General features: G+C 43.3%; 1 protein-coding gene across 3 annotated transcripts in view; it reads left to right on the forward strand.

The window, feature by feature from the left end:
- The window catches only part of CYP19A1 (cytochrome P450 family 19 subfamily A member 1), a 161,612-nt gene that overhangs the window by 130,444 nt on the left and 8,421 nt on the right, over positions 1-22,747 (forward strand). For all 3 annotated transcript variants that reach the window (XM_082252824.1, XM_082252823.1, XM_082252825.1), the window contains exons 5-9: positions 1,776-1,952; positions 5,565-5,679; positions 5,788-5,902; positions 7,289-7,451; positions 14,751-14,992. In XM_082252824.1, the coding sequence (XP_082108950.1) occupies positions 1,776-1,952; positions 5,565-5,679; positions 5,788-5,902; positions 7,289-7,451; positions 14,751-14,992 (812 nt within the window). The remainder of the gene's footprint in view (positions 1-1,775; positions 1,953-5,564; positions 5,680-5,787; positions 5,903-7,288; positions 7,452-14,750; positions 14,993-22,747) is intronic.

A 22,747-nucleotide genomic window follows, 5' to 3' on the forward strand; every position in this document is an offset into this window, starting at 1 on the left:
TACAATTTGGCTTGAGTTGCTGTTCAAATTCATGTTTAGCTGGAGTTGAGTTTTAAATTCTCAAAAATGAAATGCTGGCATGTATTGAGAAGTCTAAACTATAGTTATTTCACATATCACAGTCCTGTGATTTAGGTTTGCTGTCCCTTCAATTAAGTTGAATTAAGTAGCTGTACAATTACATGCTTAGGGAAAAAATATATAGCTGAGGTTTGCTACATATTCATTCACATTGTACAACTTGATACTTCCTGATTAGTAAATGCTATACATTCAGAAAAATGTCAGTGTTTAAATTAGTGAGTTTGATGCACCCAATCAGTCTTGTGTAAAAGGTTTTTCAGGGTGCGTAGAGCATTAACCACTTCCTGACCGCACTATAGCCAAAAGACGGCTGCAGCACAGTCGTCCAGTTCTGGGAGGGTGTACATGGAGGTCCTCCCAAAACCCCTGCCCCCTGGGGCGTGCATCTGCTGAGCTCTATATTCACGGTGAGGGGGCCAATCACAGCAGCCCTCTACCATGTGATCAGTTGTCTCCAATCACAGCCGATCACATATAAACAAACTTGCTGGTTGTCAGCATTCTTTTCCCCATGCTCTGTCATAGCGTAAGAAGAGGAGAGTCAGTAACTAGCAATTCTGACAGGAACAAATCAAAGAAAGTTCCCCTGTTGGTGTACACCAACAGGGGAACTTTCTTTGATTTGTTCCAAATTTTTAGGGATGTGGCACTCACTAAGGAAGTATGCCAAGGGAACAATCTCTCTAAGCAATTCTGAAAGGGCACATTTACACTAATTGTCAGTTCAGCCCTATCAGTGCCAATTAGTGCCCATCAGTGCTGCTTATCAGTGCCCATCAGTCCTGCCTATCAGTGCCCATCGGTGCTGCCTCATCAGTGCCCATTGGTGCTGCCTCATCAGTGCCCATCAATGCTGCCTCATCAGTGCCACCTATTAGTGCAGCCTCATCAGTGCCACCTATCAGTGCCCATCAGTGCCATCTATCAGCGCAGGCTCATCAGTGTCTCCAAATTGTCGCCCATCAGTGCAGCCTCATCAGCACACATCAGTAAAGGAGAAAAAATACTTATTTGCTAAATGTTATAACAGAAACTAAGAAAAACATATTTTTTTTAAAAAATGTTCAATCTTTCTTTGTTTGTTTAGCAAAAAATAAAAAGCCCAATGGTGATAGATTACCACCAAAAGAAAGCTCTATCTGATAATAAAAAATCATATGGTTACAGTGTTGTATGACTGCACAATTGTTTTTCAAAGTGTGACAGCGCTGAAAGCTGAAAATTGGCCTGGGCAGGAAGGGGGTGAAAGTGCCCTGTATTGAAGTGGTTAATAAACAAATGTACGGTGATCTAATAGTCCTTGTGTGCATTGCATGGGTGCCTTTCTGGTCATTGCATAGAACTGTAATAGGTGATGTGTAAACACAGCATGTTAACAATAAAAAATGAGTAATTTGGCCTCTCACTGATATGAATAATTCTAGAAAACACACACAACCATTAGAGTTACAGAAATAGCTTGTTTATAAGCTGTTTATACTGTACTGTGTGTCACAAAACTCGTTAAACGAAGCTGACGAAAAACTACTAATGAACAAAATCTGCAGGGAAGACAGTTAATTATGGAAAATTGTACCGCTGTATATTGAATTAGTGCCTCATATTCACTAACTGGTTTGGAAGTATAGAGCAATTAGGTCTGCAAATATGAAATAGATGAGTTTCCTACTTCTCTACATTTCTTCTTTCAGCTCTGTCTGGGCCTGGACTTATCCAGACTACAGAACACTGTATGAAGTCCACCAAACGATTCCTGGCAAAACTGTCTGACGTCACTGATCAATTGGGAAATGTAAATGTGCTCAGGCTCATGAGACTCATCATGTTTGACACCTCTAACAACCTCTTCCTAAGAATTCCTACTGACGGTATGTAAGCCAGAACATCTGTATTGAACCACATTTCAATAATTATGGGCCAGTTTCACAGCTCAACTTTGCCCTTTTCTGTCCTGGGCATGCTTTAGAATATTTCCAAGAGAAAGATGGAGTATCTCCAGAGTCTCTGGTGCTGGCCATTATTCTCTATGCAAGGTGCAAGTGCAGTTACAGAATAGTAGGAGCGGAAAGCTAAGGTATGGGATTGAAGCAATGCCATGGCAATCAGCTTGCTATAGATCTAATTAATAAAAATAAGCCTAATCTATACATATTTTTGAACCAGGATAATGAGGTGTCTAGATTTTTTTTTTTTCAAATAGACTGTGACTTACATTATGAAAGCAGTTGTACAGTACGCCAGGGATGGGTCCTGGACTGGAGATATTTCCCCACTATTTGGGTTGTGGTCCTTTTAAGGAACAGTTCAAGAAACATTTCTGAGTACTGGAGCACTAATACAGATGGGTACTCCAGCTGGTTACCCATCTGTATTAGAGTTCAAAAATGGAAGAGGAAATGGCCAGCAGGTGTCTGTTGGATGGAGTGAAGTGGTTCACAGCTATGTGCAAGTGTGGACTGTCTGGCAACTGAGGCTTTTTGCTGAACTGCTGTGCCCTTTGTGGTACCAAACCTTGGTATGAGACTGGTATATTGGTGGTGAGCCATTGTTTTTTTTTTTTTTTTTTTTTCATGAAACCAGTATTATGGACTGTTTATGTTATTTTTTGCTGAAGAAAACTGTTTTGTTTGCTTGTTTTGAGAAATCCAATAAAGACTTTACAAGCAGCTGGATGCTAATCTTGAGCTCTCCATATACAGAGTGTATTTACACTACAAGCAGTGCCAACTCACTAAGGCTTCTTTCACACGGTCCGCCTCCGCAGGCGGATCCGTGTTGCTCAGCGGGGATCGATCCGCGATCCCGCTGAGCCGGGCGGATGACAGCTCCGTCTCCGCTTGCAGAGCGGAGAGGGAGGTGTCTCAGCACCCGCTGCCCTCTATGGGGGATCGGAGGAGAGCGGACCGCTTGTCCGCTCTCATCAGATCCGCTCCGCTCCGATTACTGAACGGATGGAAAAATAGGGTTTCCATCCGTCCAGATTTCAGCACAGGATCGGATGCGGATGGCAGCGGGTGTCAGCGGAGGTCACCTCCGCTGACACCCGCTGCCCCATAGAGCTGCATGGAGGATCCGATCAGATCCGCCTAAAAAACTGACAGGCGGATCTGATCGGACCGCCCGTGTGAAAGAGCCCTTAATCTGTTATAGACATATTGATGCAAGAGGAAATGGGGTACATAAAAACTACCTTTCAATAAATTGCTGAAGGGTTATAAATACAATTGTACAGAGCTGCAGGCTAATACAGGCAAAGCAGAGGGGCATATTTATTAAGCTTGTCAGTTTTTGTATCTGTTGTTCATAAAATTTACACTGTTAAAAACCCTGAGAGTTGAATAAAATGATGGTGTGTAGATGCTAAAATCCTCATTTACAGTGAAGGTGTGGCCAATGTGTGCAGCAGTGACCAAGTGGGATCAAGCACACTGGGGCTTCCTTAGGAATCCATGTAAAAGTCATTGATTCACACTTTGAAATGGTGAATAGTTCAGCAACCATTGTGGACAGATTAAATGAGTTTATGGAGCTTCACAACACAGCGAGAAAGAGTGTTTTATTTTTACTCTTCTTAGGGATCTTAATGAAGAATTCAGAGGTTGGGCTGATGTTGGGCAAATGCAACTTATTCTGGTGAATCTGTGGTCAGATCCAGGTGAAATTATTCTTTATGACAAAATGTTTGATGCAATCCAGGGAGTAGTAATGGCTAGGTAAACTGATCATCTGCCACTACTTAACTACTCAATGACCAAAGATGTACTAGGTACATCCTGCAGCAGTTAAAGCAATAGTAATCCCAAAAAACACATTTTAAATGTATTGCAGCTTAACAATCCTTAAAAGTGAAGGCTGCATTTGATTTAATTTTTAAGGCTTTTTTCCACTTTGTGATCTGACTGGTAACACACTTCCTGTGTTAAGGGTAGCTTCTCTATCTATAGAGGAACAATAGAGTCACCCTTGGACAACACCATTGCAGCATTAGAGAGGGCTGTGTTAGATGGACTAGTAGATATAACAGGACCCTACATAGGTGGCTAACAAATTAAAGCCTAATTCCATCAGACACTTTTTAAGCAGGTACGGTAACGGTTTCCTTTTGGGACAAAATAAAGGTTATACATAAATGACTAAAAGCTGACCATTGTAAGCACCCCTGTCAGTGTTAAATGGTTTGGCTCAACCCTCTGAATTCCACTTTGGTTGCACAGCTTGGTCCTTTAAAGCAGTGGTCCTCAACTCTGGTCCTCAGGGCCCACTAACAGGCCAGGTTTTAAGTATTACCTTGGGGAGATGCAGACTAGAGTACTGCAATCACTGAGCAGCAAATGATATCACCTGGGATGTAATTTAGTTATCTTGCAAACCTGGCCTGTTAGTGGGCCCTGAGGACCAGGATTGAGGACCACTGCTTTAAAGGAAGTTGGAAAATAACAGCAGAATCAACAGATAAAAAAAAATAAAGTTACAGGAGGTTCAGGAAAAACATGGGCTCCTTGGTTAACCCTTTGGCACTTTGAGAGGTTGTGAATTCCAGGAGGCAGGGCAAGGCTTGGAACCATATGACCACCGTGATTGGCTGTTACGGCGGTCACATGTTCAGAAAACTCCCAATCTCAAGTAACAATTGGGAGCTTTTCATGAGCTGCCAATCACTGTTTCAGGAGCACACAGGGCGCACGCTCTTGGCACAGCTCTATCGGTGCTAGTGCACGCAAATATGCGGCCGCTTGGTACCAAGGCCCGGCCGCTGAGAGGCCGCATATTTGATTGCGCTCCGCGCCTAGGGGTTAATGCTGGTGACAGACTGCATCATATCTGTCATTTTTGATTTTGCCTTTGATATCATTTCAGTTTTAACCTCCACATAGTGCCTAATATGCACTAGATTCCTCCTTCTCTCCCCAGCTAGCTTTCTCCCACGCACGCCCTATGCTGGGACCCTTTCTCAGTTTCATAGTTAAGGTCCTGGCCTGAGTCCAAAAGCCTCAGGAGCCTCATTCATAGAAACAATGTAAGTATTTTGTTACATAGTAATTAGTTACAGCTGTTACATGCAGATAGCTAGATGCTCAGCAATATTATCTGCAATGAACCTGAAAAATGTATTGTTTTTTATTTTTTCTGAATATAAATCATTTCCTATTTTATATATTCTTATCATACAAGCCCTTAACTAAAGAAAAACTGAAATTGCTTCGGTCATTTCATTAATTGACCGCTCAGTCCCACGCAGTGCAGGAAATGGCAATGGCCCCCAAGGCTCCTGAAGGGCCCTGAGGCTAATTTTTTGGGGTGAATGTTCCCAAATGAAGAAACCAAAATATTGTTTTTTTAAGAGAGGACATAGTCTTTAATTTTATTTCCTTGAGCTTGTATTGTACAATATTGTACATGAGAAGAGTTCATGCATGTAGTAATGTTTGGTCATGGCTTACACATGTGTCAATTTTATCACAGATGTTGTCTTCTTTCAGAAAATGAAATTGTCCTGAAGATCCAGAAATACTTTGATGCATGGGAAACCCTTATTCTGAAACCTGACATTTTCTTTAAATTTTCCTGGCTCTACAAGAAGTATGAGAAATCAGCGTGAGTTCTTGGTGTCTAAACAAAGGTCTTCCTGCAGTGAATGTAACTGTATCAATTTAAAAATAATTACACTAGTTCTGAAAGTAATCTCATTTTTGTGTACCCTAGAAATGACTTGAAAAAGGCTGTTGAAATTCTCATTGAACAAAAGCGACGGGAGCTTTCAGCTTCAGACAAACTAGATGAGCAACTTGATTTTGCTTCTGAGCTAATCTTTGCACAGGTGTGTGGAGTTTAAAAAAAATTAAAAATAACATAAATATATGATTTATTGGGCTTGATTTACTAAAAGCAAAAAGGCTCTTCACTTGGCAAGTAAAATTTTATTTTTCAAATGAATTTTCTCCTAGCTTAGCAATGTGGTGAAGCTCTTTGGACTACCAATCACGTGCAAGCATTGGATATTCTTTGCAAAAGTGAATTTTTACTACACTAAGTTAAAAGAAAATGCCCTTGCAAAGTGAACAGCCTGTTTGCGTTCAATAAATTAACCTCAGTGTATTCCAATAGATCAGCATAAATCCCCTTTTATTAACCTAAGTCCACTTGATTAAATATGAGTTATTGGTGTGGAATTCTGCTACCTTCTTGAGTAAACATGAGCACAGCTAAAGAGGCAATGGGGTTGATTTACTAAAGCTAGAGAGTGCAAAATTTGATGCAGCTGTGCATAGTATCCAATCAGCTTCTGCCTTCAGCTTGTTCAATTAACCACTTTACCACCGGAGGATTTTGCTGTCTTACGTCTGGGCCACTTTTTGTGATTCGGCACTGTGCGACTTTAACTGACAATTGCGCGGTCATGCGACGCTGTACCCAAACAAAATTTACGTCCTTTTTTCCCACAAACAGAGCTTTCTTTTGGTGGTATTTGATCACCTGTGCGATTTTTACTTTTTGCGCTATAAACAAAAAAAGAGCGACAATTTTGAAAAAATAACAATATTTTTCAAATTTTTTATATATGAAATTCCCCCAAAAAATGTAAAAATCAAAATTTTTTATCATTTTAGGCCAATTTGTTTTCTCCTACATATTTTTGGTAAAAAAAAAATTGCAATAAGCTTATTTTGATTGGTTTGCGCAAAAGTTATTGCGTTTACTAACTAAGGGAAAGATTTCTGTCATTTTTGGTGGGTTTTTTTTTAACGAGTAATGGCGGCGATCTGCGATTTTTTTTGCCGGACTGCGACATTGCATCGGACAGATCGGACCCTTGACTGACCTTTTTGACACTTTTGGGGGTACCACTACAGTAATCAGTGCTATACATATGCCGCCGAGAGAGGGGAGTGTCTGGCGATGTAGGTCTTCGTCGCCAGACGATAACGAACCACTTTGTTGCAGTAGCATTTCAGTGAGCAGCGGTAAAGTGGTTAAACTTTGACAATAAAACCTGGAAGCTGATTGGTTTCTATGCAGAGCTGCACCAGATTTTGCACTCTCCAAGTTTAGTAAATTAACCCCAATGTCTCAGGAATCCTGAAACAGAGTGCAAGCAGAATCGTACCCAAAAATAAATTTCAAATATTATAACGTATTATTTGTTAATTTAATAAAAGGTGTCTGTTATAACGTGTCATTGAACATTTACATTTTTCTGTTGCAGAATCATGGAGTCCTAACTGCTGAGAATGTGAACCAGAGCATTGTAGAAATGTTGATTGCTGCTCCCGACACAATGTCCGTGTCTCTCTACTTCATGCTAACTCTGATCGCACAACATCCAAAGACTGAGAAGATGATCCTGGATGAAATTCGTGCTGTTGTTGGTAAGGATCATTGTTTTTGTGCACATAGGTGTGAACGGCCTTTTGTGTTAGGATGTGCACCCCAAAGCTCAAACACACGCGTGTGTGTGTGTATATACAGTATATATATATATATATATATATATATATATATATATATATCACGCACAGACATTATTTGTAACAATTGTATTTTTTTTTTTTTTAGGTAAAATATTAGGGGTCTAAATAGATGTCCGATGTCTCACTTTTGAGGCAGACAAAAAGGGACTGAGGACAGAGATTCTCCAGTCAATTTCTTTGCAGCCTCAGCTGCACTTGTGAACGAATAGGAAGTACCCTGTGCTGAGTGGCTTCCTGTTCGCTCACAAACGCAGTTTACTATGCTTCAGCTGTGAATGAACACAGTGAGTAATCGGTACTGGGGTTTATCTTTCTAAAGTTTTTATCTTTCTATTGCTGTACTATTTTATCTTTTGGTATCATGCATACTTATCTAGCATCTCCCTCAGCTGTGGTCCTGATAAGGGCAAAATAAACACTTGGGCATCTGTTGACAATTCTCTGTGACTTCTCAAGGGCAACTGGATCAACTCCCCGCATTAAAATATTCCTCTCATAATCGCATTATTGTGTTTCCACACATTACTGTGCACTCGACAGCTTGATCACTCCTACTGTAAAGACCCCCTTCCTAAAGTGACAGAAACCCTTCTTTCTTTCATGCACAGATAATGTTCCCTTGTCCTTTGACCAGTTCTAGAGGTAAAAAGTTTGTTTTCTGACTCCTCTGACCTTCAAAATATGTACAGTATCTCACAAAAGTGAGTACACCCCTCACATTTTTGTAAATATTTTATTCTCACTTTTTATGTGACAACACTGAAGAAATTACACTTTGCTATAATGTAAAGTAGTGAGTGTACAGCTTGTATAACAGTGTAAATTTGCTGTCCCCTCAAAATAACTCAACACACAACGATTAATGTCTAAACCACTGGCAACAAAAGTGAGTACACCCCTAAGTGTAAATGTCCAAATTGGGGCCAAAGTGTCAATATTTGTGTTGCCACCATTATTTTCCAGCACTGCCTTAACCCTCGTGGGCATGGAGTTCACCAGAGCTTCACAGGTTGCCACTGGAGTCCTCTTCCACTCCTCCATGACAACATCACGGAGCTGGTGAATGTTAGAGACCTTGCACTCCTCCACCTCCTGTTTGAGGATGCCTCATAAATGCTTAATAGGGTTTAGGTCTGGAGACATGCTTGGCAAGTCCATCTCCTTTACCCTCAGCTTCTTTAGCAAGACAGTGGTCGTCTTGGAGGTGTATTTGGGGTCGATATCATTTTGGAATACTGTTCTGTGGCCCAGTTTCCGAAGGGAGGGGATCATTCTCTGCTTCAGTAAGTCACAGTACATGTTGGCATTCATGGTTCCCTCAATGAACTGTAGCTCCCTAGTGCTGACAGCACTCATGCAGCCCCAGACCATGACACTCCCACCACCAGGCTTGACTTTAGGCAAGACACACTTGTCTTTGTATTCCTTACCTGGTTGCCGCCACACACGCTTGACATCATCTGAACCAAAAAAAGTTTATCTTGGTCTCATCAGACCACAGGACATGGTTCCAGTAATCCATCTCCTTAGTCTGCTTGTCTTCAGCAAACTGTTTGCGGGCTTTCTTGTGCATCATCTCTAAGAGGCTTCCTTCTGGGATGACAGCCCTGCAGACCAATTTGATGCAGTGTGCGGCGTATGGTCTGGGCACTGACAGGCTGACCCCCCACTCCTTCAACCTCTGCAGCAATGCTGGCAGCACTCATATGTCTATTTCCCAAAGACAACCTCTGAATATGATGCTGAGCATGTGCACTCCAATTCTTTGGTTGACCATAGCGAGGCCTGTTCTGAGTAGAACCTGTCCTGGTAAACCGCTATATGGTCTTGGCCACTGTGCTGCAGCTCAGTATCAGGGTCTTGGCAATCTTCTTATAGCCTAGGCCATCTTTATTTAGAGTAACAATTCTTTTTTTCAGATCCTCAGAGAGTTCTTTGCCATGAGGTGCCACATTGAACTTCCAGTGACCAATATGAGAGAGTGAGAGCGATAACACTAAATTTAACACACCTGCTCCCCATTCACACCTGAGACCTTGTAACACTAGCATATCACATGATATCGGGGAAGGAAAATGGCTAATTGGGCCCAACTTGGACATTTTCACTTAGGGGTGTACTCACTTTTGTTGCCAGCGGTTTAGACATTAATGGCTGTGTGTTGAGTTATTTTGAGGGGACAGCACATTTACACTGTTATAAAAGCTGTACACTCACTACTTTACATTGTAGCAAAGTGTAATTTCTTCAGTGTTGTCACATGAAAAGATAGAATAAAATATTTACAAAAATGTGAGGGGTGTACTCACTTTTGTGAGATACTGTATACATATAAATAAGTTCTGCTCCCTGGGCACCAGACTGCCCTTCAGCCTTCCTGTTCCAGGCCAAGGTTCTCATATTCTTTTTGGGTCCTTTTCTCTAATGACACAAGTGTGATGCTGATTTATACATCAGAGGGCCACACACTTAGGGGTACTAGTCTGCAAAAAAGGTTTGGTGGACCCACATCTCTGGATGTTCTGCATCTTTTTATATTAAAAACACAGAAAATAAAAAAAAAACCAAAATGGTGTACTGGGTGCAACAAATCATACAATATAAAAATATAAAAATACAAAAACAACAATAAAAAATGGTGTACTGGGAGCAGTAAATCTTTCAATATTTGCAGATATCTACTGTCCTTGAATTGTCCCACTGCAATATATCAATTCACAAGATCTGTTTTCTATTCTCTACTCATCATGTATAAAAAGTAAGTTGGAAGGCTAAATTAAAACGCTACTTTTTTAAATATAAACTTTATGTTAAATTTTATCCTAAAAACTGAAAAAGTGACCCATTTAATGACTATTAAGTGCCTCAAGGTAGCCATTATGTCACATTATATATTTCTAATGTTTTGCATTGCTATAGACATTGCATTGTTTTATTGCAAATGCACTTCAGCAACAAAATTCCAGCTTAGTTCTGCTTATAAAAAGCTGTTTGTTAATGACTGCATGGCCAGTTAAAGAAAAAAGCCATACTAAAAGTTAACACTAGTTTTTACGGACAGAATCCATTTAAAGCATACAAAAAATTTTCACAGATCCATAACTCCGCTCAAGACTGACCTCTCCTGGTGCTGGCCATCAAAGTCTGTCTCCACTCTTCATTGAATATAGGAAAAGATCAGCCACCTCCCAACTAGCTCTTCTTGCAGTATTTTTAATAATCAGAGTGTTAACTGCATGTAGTAATGTCTCCAACCCAAAACCAGCCTTCCTTGATGCATTTCATCACTCTTGGCTTGCTCACAAGAATAGGAGGAGTCCCCTTATCCCCTATGGACTTATTCTATCCTCATGCGCAAGCTTGAAGTGGTAAAACACATTAAGGAAAGCTGGTTTTGGAATGGAGATATTACTGTATGAAGAGCTATTTGGAGTATGGCTGATTTTTTCCTATATACAGTACATAAAATGTTGTCATTTAAGGAAAAGATATTGTATCATAAAGGAGTGTTTCTCCATCTATTCCGAATACCTGCTGGAGATGCCAGTCTGCCTCTGGTAACATGGTCCACATATGGAGTATGTGCCCTTTGATCAACACCTTCTGGGACAAAATACAAGGGATATATCATCATAAGTAGCTGGGGAATGAAGTAGCGAATACCCCTCAGCTCACTATCCTCTCATGGATGCTTGGGTCATATATACAAATTTAAAAAGACCTCTTGCGTCACTTCCTGACTGCTGCACAAAGCATTATTGCTAGACCCTGGTATAAGCCTAGTGGAGTGGGCTTGTGAACTGGATGCCATATGTGAACAGATGGTCTCTAGGAAAAATGGCAATTCAGACACATTTCAGATTACCCAGACAATCTGGATGTATGTCAGATATTCCTCTCAGTTTTACTCATATATATATATATATATATATATATATATATATATATATAACTTTTCTGGGGGGCGACTTGGTACCAACTGCCTACGCTGCACTGAGAAATCCCCATGTGAGTGACTGGCCTGTATTGCCTATTTCCTGCTTACTCTCCCCAACTCCAGCCCCCCCCACCCCACGCCTTCTTGTTTGTATCTTGTCTACCCCCCCCCCCCCGCCCCCCCCATCTTACTCTATACTTAATCTAGGAAGGGTATTTTTATCCTTCTCTCTATTTTTTGCTCCTCCTTACAACACAATGTCACAATTTTTATATCACTAATGTACCGATTGTATACAAACTGTCTTGAACCTATGGACCATAGTCCTGGCTTCCTTTTAAATCTAGCTGAATTTCTGGTGATATCCTATGGTTTTATATAATTCTAAATCTTCAAATCAGTCTTTTCTCTTTTAAATATCCACTTCTGTGCTAATGTATTTGACACCTATTATGTACACATTCTTTAAACAATTTGAATACTTTTTTGAAAACATAAAAAAAAGATTAAACATAAAGGAGTGTTTCCACTTCTAATACAAACTAATTACTGGCAAAGTGGCAATGCAAATGTTAGAGGAAAGGTACAGCTGAAGGTGTCGCATGCAGAGCTGGACAAAGCTTCTTAACTAGAGAGGTTCTTCAGAAAAGAACAGTTCTGTCCTTAAGCCAACTCATTCAAATCTGACTTTCCAGCTTAAAAGGGGAGAGGTTGAGAAACAGTAAAAACCTGGCTCAACTGTGGGGTTTTACCACCCCTCAGCTGCAAGTGTAATAAGCCATTAGTAAATTAGCTCCATTATGTGAACCTGTTTCCCAGTGGTACAATACCACTTTATGATAGATGCAGTTGGATGCATTGAGCACAGTGTCAATAGGAACTTTTACTTGTTTCCACAGCAGTGAACTGTTGCCATGGTCCATATTTTGATACATTGCATCTAAAAGAGCTAATGTGGCGTATAGTCACTCTAGGTATGTATATATCACAACCACCTTTTATACCGCTACAATTAGGATATATGTGTTTAATTATGTATATAGCATTCCAATGCAGTAATAGATTGGGGCTTAAATACAGCCCTGGCGTAAAAAGTAGGGATGTAACGATATTGACGATATCGCAATATCGCGGTGGGAAACGTGTCTCGATATCGTCGTGGTTGGGTTACAATATTAAAAGGACAGGTGTCCGTCAAAAAGCAAGAGGAATAAACACAGTCCCGCGGAACAAATCATTGTTAACTACATAGACCAGAGTTTAAGGATTTTTTTTACTGTTTTTTTATTTTTTTATCTTGCAATGTAGATATTTTGATCTTTCTGATGAAAAACGTGAACATAAGCTAAATGATAGGTCAGTGTTTTTTTTAAAGGCTTTTTGACTGACTATTTTATTTAAGTTTAAGTCATGTTCCTAAATACCAGTTTTAAAGGGCTGTCTTTATTTGCCTTGCACATTTAAACCTGACTTAACTTGATCTTTGTTTGCACTTAAAGGGAATTGCCTATTTGTTTACAATTGTTCTAGCTGCTTCTTAACTTGAACATTGCACAGAAGAATCAGTTATGCAACCAAATATTACTATACAGAATATTGATGTTCCTGACTACAACTTGCACTTTAAAAGCACTATGTGATCAGTGTTTTATGTTGTCATGGATCCATAAATACAACAATAAATTGCCTGTTGACTGGCAAAAGCAGAATAAATGTCGGTATTTTTTCGCTATTATCATCACAAACACTATCATGAGCTATTTTACAATACCGTGAGCTTTTCCACAATATCGCAATAAATATCGTACCGTGAGGTCAATATCGAAATTGTATCGTACCGTGAGATTTTGATATCGTTACATCCCTAGTAAAAAGTAGAGAAAAAAAAGCCCTTCTGGCAAATGCCAGTATTTAAGGAGTGTAACATCGGGGGTTGCTCAATTTAAATGAAAAAGGATTAAATATTTCCAAGAAAGTAATAACAAGTAAAGGAAAATAGTTGATTCTACATGTTTTTTTCCTTGCATGTTTTAAAGTTTTAAAGTGAAGCAAAAAGAACGTTTTATAAAGTGCATTCAAAGAAACTGCTAAATGAATATATAATGACAGAAGCAGTTTCATTATGTGGGAACTATTTATATTGGCAATGTTCTTTTTATCTGTGTTTGAATTTAGACATGAGAGGAATGACAGTAGAGATTTTCCACTACCATGTATCCTAGAGCAGCACTAATTGTCACTTTAGTAGACCAGTGATAACAATTACTAAAAGGCAATGGTGTTGGTGTGTGTAGGGAGTCTTTCAATAAGTCTAGCTTTAAGTTACCGTCCTTTAACAATTCCACAGAAACTATGTGAGGAATTTAAAAAAAAATCCTTATAACACTTTTTCTGGTGGTATGGCCCTTTAAAATGGCCTTTGCCAGATTCAAAAAGCCCTGACGCCAGTTTAGGTAGCTTTATCGACTTTTGCAATATATTCTTAATAGTGCCGCTTTAAAAAAAAAAGTCCCTATGGCTAAACCAGATTTAAGAAGAATTACCTCCAATTCGTACATAATGAAAATGTAAGTAATAACGAATAAACTAGGTGTACAGAGACAGGCATAGTGCCTGTCTCTGTATGCTGCTGTGTAGCAGAGCAGCAAGTTTGCCGCCACTAACCCCTCCCCTTCCTACCTGTCACTGGTTGTTAAGGATGATGTAGGCTTCATAGCCAACAGGCTTCTAGCAACCAGTGATGTTGACAGTGAGTGGAGCCTGATCTGGAAGCTGAGGGACTAGTTTTTCATCAGCTTTGCTTACTCCTTTTGATTGACAGCGGGCAGTGCCAAGATTCTATAGCCAATAGCAGACTGTCTATTGGCAATGGTTCTGCCCACTGCCTGCTGTCAATCACAATCATTATTTGTGTCTCTGTATCCCCGTCAGGCTCCACTGGCCCAACTACAGAACTACAGAAGCAAGGCGAGAACCTCAACTGCACTGTTGATGCGTGCCTGTATGGAGACTCCAGTATCAGTGTGCCACCGCATGCAGTGCTGGCCTGCAAATTTTTGTACCTCTCTCCAACAGATACTGTATATGAATTTGTCACCAGCATCAACATTTGTAGTGTGGAAGACTGAAGGACACTCTTAATGAATTCCACTGAATGTAATAAGGTCCTCAGTCTATCTTTAGCAATGGGTTTGTTATAAATGCCGTAGGTGTTAAATAAGTTATTACATTATCAGCACTTTTTCTGTTTATATCACCAGGTGATCGGGAAGTACAGAGTAGTGACATGCCAAACCTTAAAGTTCTGGATAATTTCATCTATGAAAGCATGAGGTACCAGCCTGTGGTAGACTTGGTCATGCGCAAGGCTTTGGAAGACGATGTAATCGATGGCCATTATGTGAAGAAAGGAACTAACATCATTCTGAACATTGGCCGCATGCATAAAGTTGAATTCTTCCCGAAGCCAAATGAATTCAGCCTGGAAAACTTTGATAAAACGGTACATAGATATATAAAAAAAAACAAAATCTGTCATTTCGAGGTTGATTTAGAAAATCAAAGGGATATCCACACATCCATAATCCAATCACATGCAAGCATAAATTCTGTTTTTTTCCCCTGTATTTTCCTTGCACTATTGGCATGCCATGCCGGCATGGGATGAATCTCGTCCAAGCTCCTGCTATGACTCAAAGAAGAAAAAGGAGTGATCCCTGTAGCCACACATCCCTGTGGCCCTATGGTCAGTATGAGAGTGGCAACCAGTGGCGGCCGCCCCCATAATCCATGCGCCCGGTCCCTGATCTACACGCAGGGGCACCAGACGCATGGATTTCAATATTTTTTTTTTTAAGCACATGAAAAGAGCCTGAGGTTCTAAATGGCTTCAAAAAAGGGTGGGCATGGAGCGCAGAGCACTGCGAGGGGGGGTAGGGTTGGGGTGGCATTGGTCCACCAGTTGGTGGGAATCCAGGCTGAGGTTTCCATTCACATACTGACCATAGGACAGGGGTGGGGAACCTTTTTTCTGCCAAGGGCCATTTGGGTATTTATAAAATCATTTGGGGGCCGTAAAAAATTATCAACTTAAAATTGTGCCTGTTATATTTGGTCAAACATTTAATTAACTCACCCCTAATGTAATGGCTGCAACTGCTTCTCTTTGGTGAGGTGTGTGATGTTAGCTGGTATTGATGATGTTGCTACTTGCAACTGGTTTTCCAGGTTTGCGTCGGTTAGTCTGGAGTGCAGTCGACTCTTTGTGGTGGAAAGTTTTGAAAGAACTGCTGGTGGGTACTGCTGGTGGGTATAGCTGGCTGGTACTGCTGGTGGGTACAGCTGGCTGGTACTTCTGGTGGGTACAGATGGCTGGTACTGCTGTGAGTACTGCTGGCTTTGGCTGGTACTGCTGGCTCTGGCTGGTACTGCTGTGTGTGCTGCTGGCGGGAAATGCTGGCTAGCAGCGGCGCCTCGCTGGAAGAAGAGGCGATGTTTCCTGTATTAGTCACAGGTGGAGTGCATTTGATATCACTCTGCCTGTGACTCACTCAGACTGTCAGAACGGAGCCGAAACTATATAGGAAGCATCGGCTCCATTCTGACAGATCAGCTGAGAGACACAGACTCAGCTGCAAGGGGGGCCAGACCAAATGACTTAGAGGGCCGCATACGGCCCCCTGGCCGTGGGTTCCCCACCCTTGCCATAGGACCACAGGGATGTGCAGCTACAGGGATCCCATTTTTCTTCTTTGGGTGTACTTTGCAAGGTGAAATTTCAGCATCTTCACTAAGATGTGAAAATACCACAACTAGTTGTATTCTAGAACCTTATTTTCTCTGTCGCTCATTGACAGACGCAGTCCTCTTGATTAATATCAAATCGGGGTTATACTGCCCTCTACAGGAGTAGGACACTAGGCAGAAGGAAAACGTTCTGGCCACACCTTAGGGGCAGTCCCAGAGGGTATATCCTCTCTCTCCCTGCTACAGGATGTCAGTTTTTTCTGTCTAGTTAGGAGTAAGGACCTAAGTTCCTTGCTGGGATCTTTGGTCCTGGCAAGATTTTTTTAGAAAAACTTTTTTTTAGGCAGCTTTTTTTCCAGTTGTTCCTGTGAGATCTTCAAGCAAGTATGCTGAAACTGGGCGACGGGCTGGATGTTAAGATCCAGTGGTCACCCCAGTCAGCCTACGAGCGCGTGCAGGCCCTAGCTCCGCGCTGGGTCGGCCGCGACATAGTCCCACTGGACAGGGACTGACCCTGCGAGTTAAACGTCTCGCCTGGTCGCCGACGACCAGTTGTAAACTGAGTCACGGCGTCCGTATTGGTTGACAGCCCCCCCACCTCGGTGGAGAGGGGTTCTGTCAGGAGTGGCGCCCGCCGGTTCCGGTATGGTGAGTAAGATGTTCCCCCCTCTCCCCCTGTCGGGTTTGTGGGTGGATGCGGGCCCCTCCCTGGGATGACCGGGTCTTTATAATCCTGGATCCCCCCTCTATCCTATAACAGGTGTCACAGATCCCCCTCTTGAGGGTGATTTAGTGAATAGGAACCGGAAGGCTTGGTTTGGGAGCTGACAATCGAAAGTCACTGTATGAGGGGCACTGTAAGGGACCATGACTGAAGTCAGTGGCTGGCATTACTGTTAGGATGGCCATGTAAGAGGGTGATAGCATCTTACCTGATACATAAGGTGCAATACAGGCCGATGCCTGTGCCTGGACTACCGCCATCCGCAGGCCGCCATCCTCCCGCAGGCCGCCATCCTCCCACAGGCCGTACACCTCCCGCAGGCCGCACAGGCCGATGACTACCTTCCGCAGGCCGCAGCAGGCCGCTGCTATCTTTCCACAGGCCGCTGCTATCTTTCCACAGGCCGCCGCCATTTTCCCCGCAGGTCGCGCGGGGCCGCCATCTTGGCGTAGCCTTGTGTCTCCAGCATGGGGGCGGCCATTTTGGAGATGACCAAACACCTCGAGGAGTAGTATGGGAGGCGCCGGAAGGCGTCTAAAGGGGCAGAGCCGCCTCCTTTACCCGGGAAAACGAGCCAAAGACTTCCTGTCTGTAACAGACAGTGCTGGGAGCAGGTTGATAGAAACTTCTGTGCATCAGGTGGTGAGCCTTGGGGTCTCTCTCTCTCTCTCTCTCTCTCTGTGGGGTCCAAGCAGGTAACACTGAGGGGCGCTGTTGCGCTGGTGGGACTACGAAAAAAAAAAAAAAAGTTTTTTTCTTTGCAATTATTTTTTTTGTTTGCTGGCAAGTGTCTTGAATAATCATGGACCCTGCCACACATGTATCCCCACCTGATCCCCTCGAGGTGGCCGCAGGACCCTCCAGTGCCCCACTTGTGATTGATGCATTATCAGCAGTTTTGGAGTCTTTGGCATCCCGGGTGGAGGTGGCCTGTCAGGGACGGGGGTCAAGAAAGCGGCCCCTCGCCTACCCCTATTTCATCTGATACTTCAGATACGGATTCTGAGCTGGTCACTGCAGCTGCAGGTCCCTCTTCTGGGGCTGCTGTCTCAGGTACGGTCTCCTCAGACAGTGAGGAGGACGTTTCTGCCTCCGCCATAGCACAAGAAGAAGCGTTGGTGGACACACTAGTTGTGTCTGTCCGGGAAACCTTAAGACTTGAGGTTACACCGGCAGAGGTAGCTGAGACTGAAATTCCTTTTGGTACTAGCAAGCCTACCAAGATGGCGAAGGTTTTTCCCTTGCCCAAATGTTTTGGTAATAAAATTAAAGAGGAATGGGATCGTCCGAAACAAACCCTTGCTATTTCCAAACGCATTGCTAGGCGCTATCCGTTTGAGGAATCCCTCCTTAAAAAATGGACGGTACCACCAGTGGTGGATTCACCGATTTCCAGACTAAATAAAGCCACTGTTATCCCGTTGGAGGACGCTCCGTCCTTTAGGGATCCGGTGGATGGAAAAGTGGAAGTGGAATTCCGCTCCATTTTTTCCCTGATAGGGTCAACCTTCAGGCCAGTGGTTGCCATTGGTTTAGTTTCACAAACATTGACAGAATGGGCCAAATTGTTACGCCGTGACTTAAAGGGGAGAAGTATCCCCCCGGCAGCATCCGATTTGATGGAGCAGATTATACAAGGACTACAGTTCGTCTGTGACGCCGCCCTGGACGCCACTCCCTTGTTAGGGCGTGCATCGGTGTCAGCAGTGGTCCTCAGACGCGTGTTGTGGTTAAAGTACTGGTCGGCGGATCAAGGTTCCAAGGCTCCTTTTCAAGGGGATCGCCTGTTTGGGGCCACCTTGGATGAGATTATAAAGGATCTCACTGGGGGCAAGAGCACTTTTTTGCCACAGACTGCTAAAGGTAAAGGACCTCATAACAGGCGAGGACCTTCCTTTTCTGCTCATAAAAAGTTTGTTCGTTCCGCTGGGGCGAGCGATAAGGGCTCCAAAGCCCCTTCAGGGGGTTTCAAAGGGCGCTGGTCGGGTAAACAAAAGTCCGGCTCAGCCAAACCTGAAGATAAAACCAATACGGCCTGAAGGTGCGCCCCCACCCATCTCTGGGGTGGGGGGACGTCTTCACCGGTTTCCGGATCCATGGCTTTCCAGAATCCCAGACAAAGGGGTTCGCGAGGTCATACGGTCGGGATACAAGATCGAGTGTCAATCACTTCCACCGGTGCGATTCTTCCCTTCAAACATTCAACTATCCCCGGATCGCTTAAAAGCTTTGCGGGGGGCAGTAATGGACTTGATGCAACAGGGAGCGGTAGTTACCATTCCTTGAGCAGAACGTTTTCTTCACTTTTCCCAAAGATCATTCCTAGTTCCCGCCAGGAGCTGGAAGATTCAGTGAACGATTCAGATGTTACTATCCGTCAACTGGTCTTCCCTTCAGACTTGCATGAGGATCCTGGGACTGATGGTGGCCTTCTTAGAGGCAGTACCGTATGCCCAGTCTCATACCCGAATTCTCCTAAAGGAGATTCTTTTCTAAGGGAATCGGAATCCCGATTCCCGGCACAATCAGATCCGGTTGAGCGAGCGGACCAGGGAATCTCTGGTCTGGTGGCTTCGGTCTCCAATGCTCAGCCGGGGGAAGTCACTCCTTCCGATAGAATCCAGGTTTCCGATAAATGTGTTGGAACTGAGATCGATCAGACTTTGTCTGATTTACTGGACCGAGCAGCTCCAGGGCAGCCCGGTTCGGATCCAGTTGGACAATGCCACGGCTGTGGCTTATGTCAATCACCAAAGGGGCACCAAGAGTGCCCTGGCGGACATAGAAGTGGCCAGCATTCTTCAGTGGGCGGAACGGTTTGTTCCTCCGCGATATTCACTCCGGGGGTGGAAAATTGGCAGGCAGATTATCTCAGCCGTCAGATTCTGGATCAAGGGGAATGGTCTCTTCATCCAGAGGTATTTCACCAGTTGTGCCTTCATTGGGGCACCCCGGATGTGGGTCTGTTGGCATCTCGGCTCAACAGGAAGGTGCGGAGGTTTGCAGCTCGCGCCCGCGATCCTCTAGCGGACGCAGCAGACGCGCTGGTCGCCGCGTGGGGGCAGTATCAGCTACGGTATGCCTTCCATCCTCTCAAGTTACTGCCGAAACTTCTTCGCAGGTGGAGGGAATTCCAGTCATCCTGGGATCTCCGGACTGACCTCGTCGAGCCTGGTACGCCGACTTGGTGAGGCTGGTCGCGGACGCTCCTTGGAGACTTCCTCTCAAGGAGGATCTGCTGTCTCACGGACCGATCTTCCATCTTGCTTTACAATCGCTGGCTTTAACGGCCTGGCCATTGAGACCCAGGTGCTGAAGGACAAGGAATTGTCAGCTTCAGTTATTCCTACTCTAATTAAAGCAAGGAAGGCGACTTCCAGCAAGGTCTATTATCGCACATGGAAGGCTTATATTGCGTGGTGTGAATCTCTTAGATTTCCTCCACGTACCTATTCAGTGACCCGAATCTCGGCCTTTCTGCAACAGGGGGTTGAGCAGAAACTGTCCTTGAGCACTATCAAGGGTAAGGTTTCAGCGTTAGCAATCTTCTTTCAGAAACCTTTGGCTACTAATTCCTTGGTGCGGAATTTCATCCAGGGGGTGCGACACCTGGCTCCGCCAGTGCGCGCACCCTTACCGCCCTGGGATCTTAATTTAGTGTTGTCGGTTCTGCAGAAACCTCCCTTTGAAGATATTAGGGAGATTCCCTTGCTTACGTTATCGCAGAAGGTGGCCTTCTTGGTGGCTATCACTTCTACACGCAGGGTGTCAGAACTGGCCGCATTATCTTGTCGTTCCCCATATCTGGTGGTTCATAGGGATAAGGTGGTTCTTCGTGCGAATCCATCCTTCCTTCCTAAAGTGGTTTCAGAGTTTCATCTGAATGAAGATATTGTATTACCTTCCCTGTGTCCTAAGCCCAGTCATCCTCGGGAGTTTGCGTTACATTCCTTGGATGTGGTTCGGGCAATCAGGGTATACCTGAAAACTACGGACTCGTTTCGTAAAACGGATTCACTTTTTGTGATCACGGATGGCCCCAAAAAGGGGTTGCCTGCATCTGCCGCGACTATCTCCAGATGGATCAGACAGACGGTGGTACAGGCTTATTCTATTAAGGGTCGGAATCCTCCGTTCCCTGTTAAGGCGCACTCCACTCGGGAGCTTAGTGCTTCTTGGGCCTTCCGCCATCAGGCGTCAGTGGTCCAGGTTTTCAAGGCGGCTACCTGGTCGTCGGTTCATACCTTTACAAAATTTTATAAAGTTGATGTGATGGCATCGTCGGATGCCTCTTTTGGCTGCAAGGTTTTGCAGGCCGCAATTTGAGGAGACCGTTGGTCTACCTCGAGGGTTTTTTCTGTTGGGTTTTCAGTTGAGTCTCATCCTTTGGTTTGATGAGCCTTTAAGACTTCTAGTCGGCACCGGTTGGGCCTTCTGGATTTAAATTTTGATTTCTGTTATCCCACCCCTCATTTGTGGCACTGCTTTGGGACGTCCCGATTTGATATTAATCAAGAGGACTGCGTCTGTCAATGAGCGACAGAGAAAAATGGATTTTTGTAAAATCTTACCGTAAAATCCTTTTCTCTTAAGCTCATTGACAGACGCAGTACCCGCCCCTCTACTTTTGAGTTGGGATGGGTTAAATTCTCTGACACTGCTTTGTGACATAACTGACATCCTGTAGCAGGGAGAGTGAGGATATACCCTCTGGGACTGCCCCTAAGGTGTGGCCAGAACGTTTTCCTTCTGCCTAGTGTCCTACTCCTGTAGAGGGCAGTATAACCCCGATTTGATATTAATCAAGAGGACTGCGTCTGTCAATGAGCTTAAGAGAAAAGGATTTTACAGTAAGATTTTACAAAAATCAATTTTTTACACAACCAGAGCTCTTTACTATAATATGCAAGTATGAACATTATGCCAGATCTTCCATTCATTGAGCCCTCCTCCAATGATGCATGGTCCAATGACCCTTTTGCTCCATTTCTGCCTTTGCCAATCTTCTCCATTGGCCAGCCATGGATGCTGTAACTCCTGCACATGCACATGGGAATTACTCAGTCCTGGTAGCCAGCTCTCACTCCTGACAGATTCAGATGCCAGGATTATACACTGAGCTTAGCATACAGGCATTTAGTGTACAATTAGAAAAACTTTGCAAGAAGGCAGGGATAAAGGATTTTTTTGGTGGAAGAGGGATATGGGGGTTGATTTACCTAAGGTTTTAAGGTTAGCTTGTTCAATTAGGCTTTGAAAAAATAAACATGGAAGCTGATTGGTTTCTATGCACAGCTACACCAGATTCTGTGTGAACCAGTTTTAGTAAATCAAGCCTCTGCCATAAAAACCTACTTGCTGGCATTTTCTCCAAATGTAACTTTTTTCCATGGTTTCTTTCATTATTTTATTATTATTATGTATTTTTTTTTAGCAGTAAACACGTCCAACGTATTGGTCTTAATGTATATCTAGAAACCCAATGAGAACATAGAGATCACAATTGCATCTTGTGACAGATATATTTCCTAGCAAACAGTTTATTTTTATTAAAGCTGTTTTTGCCAAGTAACAAAGTAAGTAATGTAATGTAAAAGACTTGACCAGGATTCCTGTGCTGCCTCTGTGACATTTCAGCATTTTTAGAGGAGGTATTTGTGGAGATGTGTGAAATCTAAAGTTTTTATTTCAATTCGATTTCAGTGGGGAAGTTGTTCTTGATGGTTTTTAAGGACGTAATGGGGTTTTAATGACTCCTGAAGGTTCAAAAACTTCTTTCAACTATCC

The sequence above is a fragment of the Pelophylax lessonae genome (assembly GCF_965119305.1).
Source record: "Pelophylax lessonae genome assembly, chromosome: 4".
Taxonomy (NCBI): Eukaryota; Metazoa; Chordata; class Amphibia; order Anura; family Ranidae; genus Pelophylax; species Pelophylax lessonae.